This window comes from Pezoporus wallicus, unplaced genomic scaffold, assembly GCF_028554395.1.
Source record: "Pezoporus wallicus isolate ANWC-B61680 ecotype Strahan unplaced genomic scaffold, APGP_CSIRO_Pwel_v1 scaffold_7402, whole genome shotgun sequence".
Classification (NCBI taxonomy): Eukaryota; Metazoa; Chordata; class Aves; order Psittaciformes; family Psittacidae; genus Pezoporus; species Pezoporus wallicus.
In genome coordinates, this window is record NW_026641037.1 from 3,177,544 (window position 1) to 3,192,887 (window position 15,344).

General features: G+C 42.7%; 3 protein-coding genes across 16 annotated transcripts in view; 2 read left to right on the forward strand and 1 right to left on the reverse strand.

Annotated features, from left to right (window-relative positions):
• MED12L (mediator complex subunit 12L) overlaps positions 1-15,344 on the reverse strand; it is a 150,801-nt gene that overhangs the window by 46,045 nt on the left and 89,412 nt on the right. For all 14 annotated transcript variants that reach the window (XM_057421792.1, XM_057421789.1, XM_057421788.1 and 11 more), the window contains one exon: positions 289-436. In XM_057421792.1, coding sequence (XP_057277775.1) covers positions 289-436 — 148 coding nt within the window. The remainder of the gene's footprint in view (positions 1-288; positions 437-15,344) is intronic.
• P2RY12 (purinergic receptor P2Y12) lies at positions 3,345-4,364 on the forward strand. Its single transcript, XM_057421795.1, has one exon. It carries the CDS (start codon positions 3,345-3,347, stop codon positions 4,362-4,364), a length of 1,020 nt encoding a protein of 339 aa, XP_057277778.1.
• On the forward strand, positions 6,991-8,814 carry LOC130605920 (P2Y purinoceptor 13-like). The gene is made up of 2 exons (XM_057421793.1): positions 6,991-7,154; positions 7,673-8,814. Exons 1-2 carry the CDS (start codon positions 7,006-7,008, stop codon positions 8,715-8,717), a joined length of 1,194 nt encoding a protein of 397 aa, XP_057277776.1. The 5' UTR covers positions 6,991-7,005; the 3' UTR covers positions 8,718-8,814.

Here is a 15,344-nt window from a genome sequence, read left to right on the forward strand (position 1 = left end):
TTCAGGCCTTAGCTTAACACAAACATTTACAGTCAAGTTGCTATAATGAAAAATAGGGATTTCTCGCCACATCAACCCTTCGGCGTCCTGGTGCAGCCATACATAAGGCCACCAGAATGCACCACCTTGTGCTACAGGACTCGGGTCAGTACTGCAACCCGTCACCGTGAAGGGGATGAAAGCCAAATTACATGACCAACATTCATGGCTCCAGACAACTTGCTGAGCACCTTACAGCTCCCACAATCTTCACTACAGGCTACCACACAGCAGCATTAAAGCATTTACCACCCATTTCAGTAGTACTCTTCTTATTCAGAATTTTGAGGATGTCTTTGGTAATCTTCTTCAGCTGATGCCTTGCTTCATCACGCTCCTTACCAACGCCATAAAGGAGAGTCATGCGCTGGTTACACTCATGACTTGAAGATTCATCCTGAAAAGATCAAATACAAGTGACATAGAATCATCTCTTTTCTTTTTATTGTCATCTTCTGTAGAAACCCAACCGGAGCAGCTCAGGCTGTGATAAACAATAATCAACTCTTCAGCAAAAAAAGCATCTCCTGTGGTTACCAGTGTGGATGAAACTCTGCCTAGTGAAATGATTAAAGAATAGGGGAAAAAACACGGGAAAAAACGCAATTTGATATTATGAATTATGTTTGCACCTCTAAGGACAGAGTCAGAGGATGCATATGGTGACTTTCTTAACTGTTCCTGGATTGATATTCAGTAGCAGATTAGTAAATAGAAAACAGATGCCTAGAAACTGTGACATTTCTCTTATTATGTGCAAGCCTCTTGAAAAAGTCTGCAGCACAACTCCTTAAATTCTGGTTTGCACATCCCAAACAAAAAAGAATTTGTATGGTTTATTTAAATTGGAACTAGTTATATTTAGTCTTTTAATGAGATGTGTCATATAATGTTGACACACTGCATATAACTTACAGACTTGGAGCACTGTTCTGCAAGTCATGCAAGATACAATTATTTAGTTATCCAAACTAAGCAATCAATACCTCTTTCAACTACTTAAATTCTTCTAAGAAATTAAGCTGTGTACAGAAACAATACTAAAGAACCACAAAGCAAAAAACAGAGCAGAGGGGAGTACACTCAGAAAAGTTGCAGAGTCCTACAAAATACAGGCTCTCTTAAAAACAGTGACTCCATTAGCAGGCCAAAAGCAGGAAGTCAGCAGCTAATTCTTTTTTAAAGTTCTGTTTCTCCCTCTCTTCTAGAGAGAACAAAAGCAGAAGCACCAAAAGCGTCACCTGGACTTTGCAGCTGTCTCTGGCTAAGAAGTCAGTTCACAGCCAGAGGAAGGTCTAAGTCTCAGAGCTGGGATGCACAGTGGCTCCTCCAGCTGCCCCTTGCTCCAAGGGATGGACACATGAACGCTCCTGCCTGCTCACAGGGGGAAGAGCTAGAGGAACTGTGAACAACTCTGCCAACAACACTAGCTTCCCATCACGGAAACACCCAAGTGTTTCATCGCTCCTCCACAACACACTACGGTAACCTTCTCCTTTATTTTGGGGTGGGTGGCAGGTGTCTGATTTTGCATGCGAAGGGAATACTCATTTTATTAGGATTAGAGTTGGAAGCTGAATCTATTACGAGCTTCAAAGCATAAACCAATTTATTTCTATCTTATAGACAGAAATAAAACTTTGCAGCTCTGTAAGGATTATGTCAGGGACGTCTGGGCATCACCTGAGAAAGCATCAGCTTCCCTGAGTGCCTTATTTTTACAAAGGCAGAGTTAAACAGAAATAGAGCAATTTTATGTGCACCTACACATCTGAAAGTTGCTCCTTTTGAAACACAGCCTTTACTGATTCAACACCCCTGCCTGGCTTTCCCAGGCATCCAGTTTGGATCAGACCTGATCTGACCAAGATTTTTGGACTAAGAGCATCAGTTTTCAGCCCAGCCACTGGCACCAGCGCTGCAGACATCCAGCACATAGTGGCTGTGTGTGACAGGCCAGACGACGTACTCGGGTTCGTGGTAAGGGTGGGCTCGGAGGGGCACATCACTATGCAGAGGCTCAGCGGCAGCTTCACAAAGGTGCTCACTGCAGAGCATGGGATGCTGCACATCCTGCATGGTGGCTCAAGGCAGTGAAGTTTTAAATTCACTTGCAACACAGCACAGGTAAAGCAATTGATTTAGGAAAAGGACAGGATAAACTGCCAAACTAGGAGTAATGGTATACACGAATACCCACATAAATAAAGCTACAAATAACTTCAGATTTTGCTGGCAAAAGCGTAATCTCTGAAGTAACAGATACCATTAGCTGTCCAAGTGCCAATATGTATGGTTGAAGAACAGGTATTCCTCTTTCACTTTCTTCCCCTTGAAAGCAACAAAAATTGACTCTGTGGGATGCCACATCCATCCTTTGAGCACCCAGGTGAAATGGCAGCAGCCCACAAGCAGCTATTCCTAGGGTCTGAGCAGGGGCAGGAAGGGGAAGGCAGAGATTTGCTTCAAAGACAACCAAAAGAAAGGCTGAAATAACACTACCAGGAGAAAGAGTCCAGCCATACAGAAACATAATAAAAGAGGTATTCAATTCCTTTTACTTCAGTCCAGCACTGCTATATATGCAGTCAAAATGAGTTTAAATGCTTCCCTTTTCCACACTGAGGAAGACGAGGGAAGGGGTATTTCTCCCTGGGTGTAGATGGGCAGTTTGGATGATGGGTGTCATACAACTGAAACTGCAGCCTGGACATCCTGTGTGCAGCACCACGGCCTTGCCACCAGCAGTGTGCACTGCAGTGTGCCCGCACCACACAGACCCACATACCATGGCCCTCACCAGCTCCTCACCAGCTGTAATGCCAGCACCAGGGCCATGGGAACCGGGACATCTATGGCAGAGTCCCCAGATCTGGACAGCACCCAGCAAGAGCTGTGCTGTCACCTACACACACCATGGGACAGGAGGCATGATGCTGGCTGCACCACCAGGCCAGGCGCTTGCCCACCCCTGCAGGCAAGTCTTAGGAAAGCCGCGTGGGAAGCTCACAAGGTCAGGATGGAAGCTCAGGAGATCAGGATGGAAGGTCACCTTAGCATTTCAGTCTCAGAAGATCAAACCAGATCACCTTACAAACATGGCTACATCTAGTGCTCTTCTCCTGTAGAAACCTGACATGCTCAGTGGAATAAAACACAATTACAGCAGTCAAAATCCCCACAAAACATTCACAACACAGAAATTAAAACTAGACTAAAAAAGGTTGAAGTTTTATGACAACTATAACTCAAAAATCAATTATCTTTTTTGTTTTTACAGGAAAGGGTGGATAGACGAAGTGCAAATGAAAGTCATAACCAACTTCAGCTACCCTAGAAACAACAGCAACTGCACCAGCGATAACAGAATCAGTCAAGTCATTTTTCCTTTGCTTTATACAGTTCTGTTCCTGGTGGGTATCACAATGAATGGCCTGGCAATGTGGGTCTTTTTTAAAATATCCAGTAAATCCAATTTCATCATCTTCCTCAAGAACACTGTCATTTCTGACTTCCTTATGATCTTGACTTTTCCATTTAAAATCCTTAGCGATGCAAAACTGGTATCATGGGTACTGAGAGGATTTGTGTGCCAGGTCACCCAGGTTGTATTTTACTTTACCATGTACATTAGCATTTCATTTCTTGGTCTGATAACTATTGATCGCTACCAGAAAGCTGCTTCACCATTCAGAACATCAACACCAAGGAGCCTCTTAGGGACAAAGATCCTTTCCACAGCAATATGGATATCAATGTTTGCTCTTTCATTACCCAACATGATTCTAACAAACAAGAAGCAAACACCTAAGAACGTAAAAAAGTGTGCTCTCTTGAAATCAGAGTTTGGCTTAGTCTGGCATGAAATCGTAAACTACATCTGTCAACTTATCTTCTGGATTAATTTAGCAGTTATAGTTGTATGCTACATACTCATAAGTAAAGAACTCTACAAATCCTACAAAAGGACAAGATCCACAGGAAAGGCATCCAAAAAGACTGTAAATCTGAAAGTTTTCATCATTATCACAGTGTTTTTTATTTGCTTTGTGCCATTTCACTTTACTAGAATCCCCTACACACTGAGCCAAACAAGAGATGTTTTTGAATGCTCTGCTCAGAACACCTTGTTTTACTTGAAAGAGAGCACACTGTGGCTGACATCACTAAATGCTTGCCTAGACCCATTCATATACTTTTTCCTTTGCAAATCATTTAGAAAGTCTTTGCTTGACATGCTGTGCAAGCACACAGCATTGTCAGAACTCAGAGCACAGATGAAGGAGCAGAACGAAGGAGATGACACAGATGAAACACCACTCTAGAGCTACCATGTTCCTTCTTGGCCACATATGTCTACTGGTAGGTAGAAGCAGAACTGCTCCAGCAAAGAGTATCTAGAATTTCACTGACTTCTTTAGAAACTGTCCTGCAAACGAAGCACAAACACCCTGGAACCAACATCCCTTGTTGAAAAAATTGTGAGACTAGAAAACTTCAACCACCCAATCACAACTTCCATGTTTGTAAGAATTGCTGGGAGGAAGTCTGAACTTACAGTTGGAGCTGTAAGGAAAAAAATTAAAACAGAGTCATGAAATGTTACAGATGAGATTATGTACTGCAAAGATTTTGTAGAAAGAGTTGTCCGTGACAAGGCAAGATCTGGGAAATGCAAATAAAATACACAGTAAATGTGATTCTTAAATATAGGGACTTGTCACCTTGCACGCAACTGGCAAACAGAAATATACGACATAGGTATATAAATCATTAATCTGTGCACATTTAGGGTAACAGAATAACATTTTGCTTATCTCATTATATTATTGCAATTCTTAAATTCATTGACCAATAATTAACAGTTGTATGTCACAGGATATTATTTCATAATCAGGCTTATCTTGATGCCTTATCTTCATATACTTCAATTAAATAAATAAACAAAAATGTACACTTTTATGGAGAACACTATATTATATTAGAAAATACACAAAGATTCAATTTAGAGCATAGGGAAAGACAGACTCAAGGGAAAATGCTTGCTGATTATTGAGGGCAGGTTTTTTGCACTATACAAAAGTTTTAACAATGTCCCCTTTTTCATTTAGAAGAAATTTAAAAAAATGCATAACATTTTCAGGTATCAAAACCACCATACATGAAAAAGATCCTAGGCTACCATAATCAATTATGGTACATTTATCATCCCTGCAAAACAGCTGCAATCCAGAAAAGCGTTTCACCATCATGCAAGAGCTCAATTCTGCCAAAAGTCATTGCTTGTCTACCCTTCTCTGGCACTTTCTGTGCCTGGCAGGGCATCGGGCATTTTTATGACTGATAAATAATTTCCTAAAAGGTTAAAAGACAGTTCACTAACTTTAGCAACTTACTTAGTTTGTAACCTGCCCGGGTGAATTAAATAAAATTTTACAAAATTTAAATAAATTTTACGAAGCATTTAGTACACTGCTTATATTGACAGACACACCAACACGTATTACAATCAGTAACTGGAAGGGCACTGGTATTTCCATAGAACCACTGCTGCGGGTGACTGATGCGCGCTCTCCGCGGCCAGCCCCCTGGGGCCCAGGACCAACCAGCTCCAGCTGGTGCACAGAAAACTAGTGCAAGATGCCGCACTTCAACCCAACACTGATTTCCCACCTTTTTTTTTTTTTTTTTTGCCTACAGAGGGAGAAAGGGTGGCAGCTGCATTTCCTGGTCAGACTTGCTGTCAGACAACAGGTATAGCACAGCTCCCTGTGCACCACTCAGTAGTCGCTGACAGGATACATGGAGGCACTTAGCACCTGCCTCTTACTGCTGCGAACAGTGTGTGGTGTGTGGAGGTCAGTTTAGAAGAAAACATGCAAGGTGCTGCTGTGTACATCAGTCCTGGGGTATTACAATGGCCCACCTCAGCTTTATCTAGTCCTTGATGAATGACAGAAAGTCAGGTCAGGCAGTTTGGGACACCACTGTTGACAGTAGTGAAGGTGACCTTCATGCTGGTCATCCTCAAGGCTCTTTGCTCTCTGCCAGCCATTTAACACCGACATCAGCATGCAGACCTACATTAATCAAAACGTAGCTACTAATGCACCAGCTTGCTGTCAATACAGCTGCAGCTTGAGAACTTCAAAAGCAAACTATGCCTGCCCACAAGGACGGCTTGGATGTGAGCCATTCCCCACACAGTGGCTAGGAGCCAGAATCCTAAGTCACATCAGTCAACAGGAAAAATACAAGACAAATCACATGAACCAGTTAAACTTACACAAAAGGTTCTGTTTACAGAGCAATCCACTAGATTCCAACATTATACATAACAAACACATCATAAATACAAGCAGTGGCAGCAGCCTCTGCCAGAACCAGAAGGCATCTGTAACCAGCATGCTGCATCACCTGGACACACTGATGCCAAAAGAAACCAGAAATCCCATTCAGATGATCAAAAGTCAACCTTAGACTCATGTGTCAATATTAACAGGCTGCCGAGAGAGCATACAGTTCCTGAACATGTGCACATGACTCTGTAGATGAGACCAGTGTAAAGGTGTATAATCCAGTATAAGGGTGGCTCAGAGCAGCCTTTCTAGTCATGCGTCTGTGTGTCCAGAACAGGGGAATTCACACACACAAACAAAAACTCAGAGCTATTTTTGAGGATTATCCTGGAAAACTGTCAGGAAACGCTGTGTTTGTGCATCCCACATATCTAAGACAGACGAATTGCAACAGCACAGTGTAGGTGCCATCAGGTCTGCCCCACACAAACAAAAAACCAGAAAATGTGCCTGTCTGGATGGATATGGTTGGGGGGGTTTTGTTGGGGTTTTTTTTTTTTAAGTTTTTTTAGCATAGGAGAAGGCAGTGACTTTCTGACAAAGAGCAAAAGGAAGAGAGAAAAGCAACAGCACTCAAGCAATACATGGAAATGAGGAAGGAAACAACATGCTACACCAGCAGAAAAAGTCTCATCTTTCTACACATTTCCCCATTCTTAATACTTTGCTTGAGGCTCCTGTCAGCAGAGGAACAGTGGATGAACCAGAGATAGCCAAAAACACCTCTCTGAAACAGCTGCTGCCAGGCTTGCTCAGGTATTTGTATGATCAGAGCATTCATGTGGTGTGATGGGGCACTCGGTCATTGGGCTTTCAGATGAAAAATGCTGATAATCAGCAGTGTGCACCTTATCTTGAAAATGTCATTTAAATCTCGGCTGAGAAGGTAAAAATAGTGTGTGCTTGGTAAGAAATACCAGAAGCATATTACTTCTGGGCCATAACTGTGAAATTTCTGTTTAATGTTAAAATACATTACCATGTAAAGACAAATGGGGCTTGCCCTAGGCAATCTGCTGTTATACTTTGCTATTATATTATCTTAGTTTTCCATAACGAATATATACCATTTTAACTTTTCACTAGACAACAGTTTGTAGCAACTTAAACTTAGGCAAGGATTTAGATTCTATGAACTAGAAGAGAAATTGGTCAGTCTATTTAATGCATGTTCAGGTTTTGTGCTTGTTTAAATCTGCCAGTCACTGTAAGGAACACTTAACTTTAAATACAGGATATTATGGTTTATGGTTTCTCTCTCCTTTTCACCCTAGTCTATTTCAAACCATGGGAGACTTTGCAAATGAGAGCATTGTCAGCAACTTCAGTGGAGCACCTTCCTCTGCACTGTGCCACCGAGACACCACAGTAATCCACCTGGTCTTCCCAGCACTGTATACACTCATCTTCCTGCTGGGACTCGTACTAAACAGCCTGGCTTTGGGTGCTTTCTGCCACATTCCAAGCACATCAACTTTCATTGTCTACCTGAAAAATATCTTAGTTTCTGATTTCATAATGACCCTGATGCTTCCTCTGAAAATCCTGACGGACTCTGGCCTGGGACCATGGCAACTCAAAGCCTTTGTCTGCCGCTTCTCAGCCGTAGTGTTTTATGACACCATGTATATTAGCATTGTGCTACTGGGTCTCATTGCTTTTGACAGATTTCTCAAGATTGTGCGACCTTTTGGGAAGTTCTGGGTGCAAAACCTGACCTCAGCAAAGATCCTCGCGGGTCTGGTCTGGCTCTTCTTCTTTGTTCTCTCTCTGCCTAACATGATCTTTTCAAACAAGAAAGCAACACCCCAATCTGTGAAGAAGTGTGCCTTGTTGAAGAATTACTTTGGGCTCAAATGGCATGAAGCTGTCAATTATATATGTCAATTCATCTTCTGGTCTGTTCTCATCCTCATGCTTCTATTTTATATAATTATTGCCAAAAAAGTCTATGAGTCTTATATGAAAACACAGAAGAAAGACAACAAAAGTGAACGGAGGGTCAAAGGAAAAGTATTCATCATTTTCACTGTGTTTTTCTTATGCTTTGCCCCCTTTCATTTCAGCAGGGTCCCCTATACTCTGAGTCAAACAACAACCCAAATAGACTGCCATCTGCAAAATCAGCTCTTTGTGGCAAAAGAAAGCACTCTGTGGCTGGCTGCCACGAACATCTGCATGGACCCCCTGATATATGTGTGCTTGTGCAAACCATTTGTAGAAAAGGTGTTATGCAGGAGAGTAAAGACATTTCAGAAAACAGTTCATACAAACCCTAAAACTGAACTGGACACACAAATGTCTCCTACTGAATCTTGATTCTGCAGCTTCACTTGCTATAGCCTCTGCATATTCATTTAGACTTAAAAAAATAATTTGTTTTACTTCTGCTGTAGTAAATGAAAGGGCAGTTGTACTGTAATATTAATAAAACCAGCTAAATGGATTTCCCTATTGATGCTCGCTGCTTAGCCTTAATAGGCAAAAAGCTGTCACTCAAAGTGCTGGCCCTGATCTGACAGCAATCTTCTCCCAAGCTGGCCTCTTTCCCTGACACTATCATAAGGAACCAAAGCTGTGGAAGCACAGTGAATCTTGGCTCTGCTTGCCCAGCAGCAGCAGCACTGCTGCTTTCCCACCACAGAGGTCTGTATTACCCAAAGTCACTCATGTGTCTTCACAGCCACCACCACAGCATCAATGATGCATGACACTAACAATGATCACCCTGTAGCTTTGCACTGCTCTGCTGGCCCTGCAAAGTGAACAAGAACAGAAGTTTTTCTGATTTGGTCCCTAAATCATGCCCACCGCATAGAATACAGACAAACAGTAGCTTATGAATTAAAGCACCTTCATATAACTTAAGATACAATCTACAGAATAATTCTATCTGCTTTAAACAAAAAAAAAAAAACCCTTACTTTTAACACTTAAGCTGCTTACTGACTATGGCTGCTTCTAAGGACAATTTAGCTTTATCTGAAATTCAAACCCAGAGCTATTGGCTTTGTATGTCAGTAATTCTTAGGCTAGGTGTCAGCTCAGCTGGCATGTCACAGGCCAGGGAAGAGGAAGAAGAGAGGGAAGAAGGGCACAGTCCCTCCCTTACCTCCCCACTTCTTTCACACACATAATTACTGTCCTACCACCTCCACTGTTTCACCATCCTCCCCTCCATGCCAGCAGGGACTTGAGTGGAGAATGCGGTCAGCAATCCCCCAGTCACCCCAAGGCACACTCCTTGTGGGGACCAGCAGAAGACCCAGGGCTGCTTCCCAGCATTGCAGCATTCATCCCTACCCTACTCACCAGAGGGGAGCACCCAGAAATGTCCTTTGTGGTGGCATATTCACCCTTTCCAGTCCCAATGACAGGGAAAGAGAAGGAAGCAAGCAGCACTGCCTAACCCTCCCCATCCAAAGAATCCCGCTCCACCTGGCTCACCACACCACTCTCCCTTAGCTCTTTCACAGGAAAACTCCAAATGGGCCGTGCTCCATCCAGAAGCTGCCTTCTAAACCAAAATCCTGGATTTTTTTTTTCACTATTTTAAGACATGAAAGCAATATCAACCATTTCTTGACTCCAACTCTACAAAGCACATTAAAAACGCTGTTAAATTTACCTTATCCTCAATAATGCTTTCTTGCTTCTCAGACAATGTGGTCCCGATTGCTGCCTGTCTCCTGACATACCTACTGCCTCTGCCTCACGTACTGCCCAGGTGACACAGCATTGAAGAAGGGGCTTCAGGGAGAACACCACAACTTGATTTCTTCCATCAGTCATACTGCTGGCTGTAGTGTCTGTCACCCCTTCTGCCCATACCCTGACACTCATATCCCACTGCTCTGTGACACACTGGAGCTGAGGTGTGGGAGTCCCCAGCACCTGGCTGAGGAAACACTCATGCCCCTGCTAACAAACTCCACCCCTTCCCAAGCTACTGTGCTAGCTTTATGCCTTCTCACATGTGCTAGATGCTTTGATCACCAGTCGATTTCTATTTTTAGACATTAAATATTTACAGCAGCCTAGCACAATCACACAGGTTGCTCCATGCAGCCCAATATTTCCTCAGCTGTTTTTAGATTACTGTGCATTAATTACATCTGCCTTTGGGATTCCCCAACCTCTGCCACACAGGTAGATGTATGTCTCATGTAGTAATTTCTATTCACTACATCTTCTCCAGCAGGCATGTTACATACTTTCCACTACTGTAACACCCTTTTACAACTGGAACCTGAACTAATCACCAACCAGCTTCCAGCTGGTTCGAACTTCCCTATAAAACCAACATTATATCAAAGAGCGTCTTACCTTTCAGGATTAAATGCTATTCAGGAATTAATTCCTCTCTCCCCACACACACATAGCGTTTAACAGGATTAATTTAGCTACTTTAGTAAAAATAAATATATTAAATTCTTAGCTGCTAAAATACTCACCACTTTAGCAACTGCTTAAAGAAACATAGGCATAGTCTGAAAATGTTTCTTCAAGCCTATTTACAAGCACAGCAATTAATGTAGTGACCAGAGCTAAACATCAGGAGAAGACATTGAAAACAAGCAGCAATCTTTTACCAGGGAGGTGCCCATGGAAATCTGTGTTCCTGAGCTCTGGGTGTATATAGGGAAGAATTCAGCATGAAACTTTGCAGCTCGGTCTTCCCTCTTCCAAATGAATCACACCAGCACAGCTAATACAGAGGTCCCAGGGACTCTCAGCACAAATTAACATCAAGCTCCGCATCTAGAAGTGGAACCCTGGCCCATTTTTGTGGTTATTACAGAGAGAGACAGTAACATAAGATGGGCAATATGGCAGTGATAAACTATGAAAATGCTGAAGAACAGAAAATTTATTCTACTGTGAAAGTTTCATTTTCTCATTTCTACTGCTTTTAACACTAGGCTCACTTTACGCTGTGCACAAACACATGCTGGAAGCACACACAGCGAAGTGCTAAGAGCCTGCATGTAAGGATGGGTGTAACCACAAAATGGGCTGAGTTGCTCCTTAAATAAGGGGTGTGCCAAGGCTTCCAGAGGAGTCTTAATCATCTGTTTTTCAGCTGCTGCTTCTTTGGTAGGTAAAAGGGAGGCAGAGTTATCAAAGCTGCAGCAGAGAAATGCAAGGTGAGTGAAAGGATAGGATGTCTGGTTCTTCCACTTGCAGGAAAAAAAAGAAAAGGTCCTCCAAATTCTAACATTTGGGATTTTCACTTTTTTCTGCAAGTTTTTAGATCCTTTGTTTTTCCTAGATTTAGCGCTTGTGCAAGACAGAGAAAATGCATGCAACATTCCCACCTTGTGCATACTCACTCCAGTCCATCATCACAAGGCAGCAGCTGGGCTTTTCCTTTCTGCAGCCAACTGTTCACTTTTTTGGCTTGCCTACACTCCACATAGAAGCAGCAGACAACCTAGAAACCGGAAAACTGGCACCAGGCCTTAAGCTTGTTCAGACAAATTAATCTTATTCCAAGCACCTAAGGTTCACAATTCACACAGAAACTATTGACACTTTTTCTAAACATTTTTCCAGGTTGTTGGGTTTCCAAAAGGGGAACTACAGGGTAGTAGGCAGTCGAGTTTTGTAGGAACTCAATCTTATTTGGGTACACAAAGGCTTTCATATATTATTTTGTATTTTTTACTTTCTTCTGTTTCAGAAGAAGGAGATATATTATACCTAGAAAAATAAACATATTATACCTTTACCTAATACACAAATCATCTAGCCTTCCAGATTCTGTGTTAGACTGCCTCTTCTCAGAGGCACAGGAAGCTAATTCCTGAATGCCTAAAGACAAATTCTGCACTTCATACGTGTCCCGATTCTCTGGCACAGCGACACACATCCCTCCATCACAGTTCCTTCAACCCTGAGTACTGAGAAAACTCTCATAACATACAGCAGTACTTCAATTAATTAGAAATGCAAAATAACAATTTGCATCATGAACACGAGCTGGGAAACCAAGTTGAGCAACCGAGGTATTACCCATACGATGACACGCAAACACACAAAGCCAGCAGGTCACATATGAAAACTGAAGGCACTAGAACAGGCCTAAGTCTATAGAGAGCATCACCCAGCCAAGGTGTGTAACTCTAGGTTGCTTGTCAACATCGGGTGAGGAACAATGAAATGAGCTGTTTAAAGTCAGCTCTTAATTAGTCCCTTTCAGTGAAAGCCATCAAAACAGTGATTGAAGTAAACCACCTAAGGAAAGGGGAAGGGTCAAACTCTTCCAAGACACTTCCATTAACAAAAGCACCTCCATCTTGAACATCTGCAGGTAGAATGCTGGAGGAATCCTCCCAGCGTTGCAAGCCCTGATCCTGCTACCACTTTTCTATGCTTAAAAATATGTCAATCTCATATATTATCCAGGTGGTTAATCTGCTTTAAAAATAACCCTGTAGTTCATATTGCTAAATGTGATAGTAAAGTAGTTTTAGAATGAAGCAACACCATGATTTTTGTAATAACATTGCTCAGGCTCTTATGAAATCTGAGAATTGCTCTCTAATCACCAGAACACAAAAAGGGACATCCAACCTTTAAATAATGTGAACAATAGTAAAGTTATAGGCTAGCTTTCAGCTTTTCTTTACATCAGAGCTTCACATGCCTTTTGCGCTGTTTTTACGACAAGCTCCACAGCATTTCCTTTTCATGTGTCAGCTAGTCCTGACATGCTCCAGCCTGAGAATAGCCAAACAACACGTCTTACTTAAAAGCCTGCTAGGGGATGCTAACACAGTGGCTTCTAACTCATTAAGTTTTACTGATACACCAAAATATAGAGACTTAAAAAAAAATAATGTACCACTGCACCACATTCAGAAACAAACAAATCCATTCCCATGCAGATTCTATGAATCTATTTATTAATTGACCACTCACTGTTAATACACAGACTTTGGCATGTGCACTCCATTCACAGAGTACCAACTATTAAACACATGGGTCCCTGCAGGAAATTAAGTTATATTTTTAAACATTTCAAGTTTCAATTTCTTCCCTTCTTGCCACACCACGTCCTGCAGCACTGTTTCCTACACCCCAGCCTAAGACAACACCAGCATTAGAAGTGCCTGAATAACAACAGTGCAAATCAACTGTCATGCTGTGTCTTGAGTGAAGTCCATGGGACTGAGACCAGAGCAGCGGCCATGTCTGCCAGCACCAACCCCAGGGTTGGAACTGTACCCAATGCCAGTACAGTACCCAGCCTGGGAGCACATGATCTTGTGCAAAACACAAGCCAAACGTGTAATTTTCAGATTTAAGTGTTAAAATACCGTTCATGATCAATCTGCAAATCTGCTTCCAGCCTTCAGCCCTGGCATCCAGGGGTCTGCTGTTCCTCAGAACAGTGGCAGGAGCTCATCTGACGGGCCCCCACCTGAGGGCCATGCTGCCAGGCAGTCTGCACAGAAACACTAGAAGCAAGACCAACACAGCATGAATACTTTGTTCAGTGCCCAAGCTGTGAAGTCCCTGCTCTGCTAAGGACCTCTGACACTGGAATGTGGGGCTGTCCAAATATCCCAAAGGAGGACCATCTATTACAAGACCTCTCAATGGAAGAGAGGATGTTTTCTCCTGCAACTTCAGCAATGTTTCCCCAGAAAGGAGCAGCCTACAGATCATCAGTCAGGCATGTACTCCTGTCCTACATAGGCTCCACCTAGAACAGAGAACTGGACCACCACAAGCAAGGTTAAGGTGGCAAACAACTGAAAGACACAGAGGGGGTGAACCAGCGACTGGAAGGAAAAACAGAAGGCACCACTGGTCTAGAAGCAGGACAAGCAGTTGGGAAGGGAACAAAGCACCAGCAGCTGCTAAACACTGGAACACAAGGGACAGCTGAAAGAGGGTGAAATGGTGGCTGGCACACATTGGTTTACATAGCAATGTGCAAGGTCTAAGAGAGGCAGAGACCTTGTCAAGCCTCCTCTCCCTTACTGCAGAAAAAGCCTTCTCCATCCTCAAGTGATGCAACGTGTGTACTCCAGCACATGTGCAACAGGGATCCTCTCTTATTGTCAGAACATGCAGCTCCTGAGATCAGTTTGGCAGCTTCTAGTAATAAAGCTGAAAACATAAGAGAGACCTATAACACGTGTTCCTGCTGCCTCCATTTAACATTATCTGTTTTGCCTTGCAAAAGTTGGTCTTCAAAGATGAGCCATGTCAGAAGTCTCCTATGATCAGGGACTGTACCTGCTTCAAGGCAGAGGTCCTGAGGCAAGTGGGAATTTTACAGTCTGCCCACTACCTGAAATGCGGAAATTAGTAGCGAGCTTCCCTGGATGCACAGCCAGGGGAAGCTGTTCACCACTACAGAGAGGCAGCTGGTTAGGTCCAGCTCCTGCTCCCAGTCCTCACAGGGCTCCAGTGGCTGTCAAGGCACTGATGCAGAAGGCTGTCCAGTCTCAGAAGAGAGTGGCTGGGAACCCAGCTCCTCAGATCTTTGATAAAAAAGAACGAAACATGTATGAAGAAAGTCCAGGCAGAAAAGAACAATCTGAGAAAAGTGATTTGGCAGCCATTGCTTTTGTAGCATTACGATTGTTTTTTCTCCTGAAGACCTAATGAGGGAGATACATATATTTGCTTTCTTTTTAAGAAGGTGGCAGAAATGAGAAATTAACCACTCATTCCTCTACTGACACAAAGCAAAATTTTGTCTTGATGTAACTACTGCCATGATTATTTAAATGCTCTTTAGACAGTGAATTATCATACTCTAAATGTGCGTACACCCAGGACCACTGACAGGATGACTGCCAGAGTCAGTGAACTCAAAGAGTCTTAAAGAACACTATGTCAATAAAAAGCATGCATTAAACAGACAGTAGAGTAATTTTAGCTGAAATGTTTAGTTACAGACTTAACACTTTGCTTTCATCCTACATG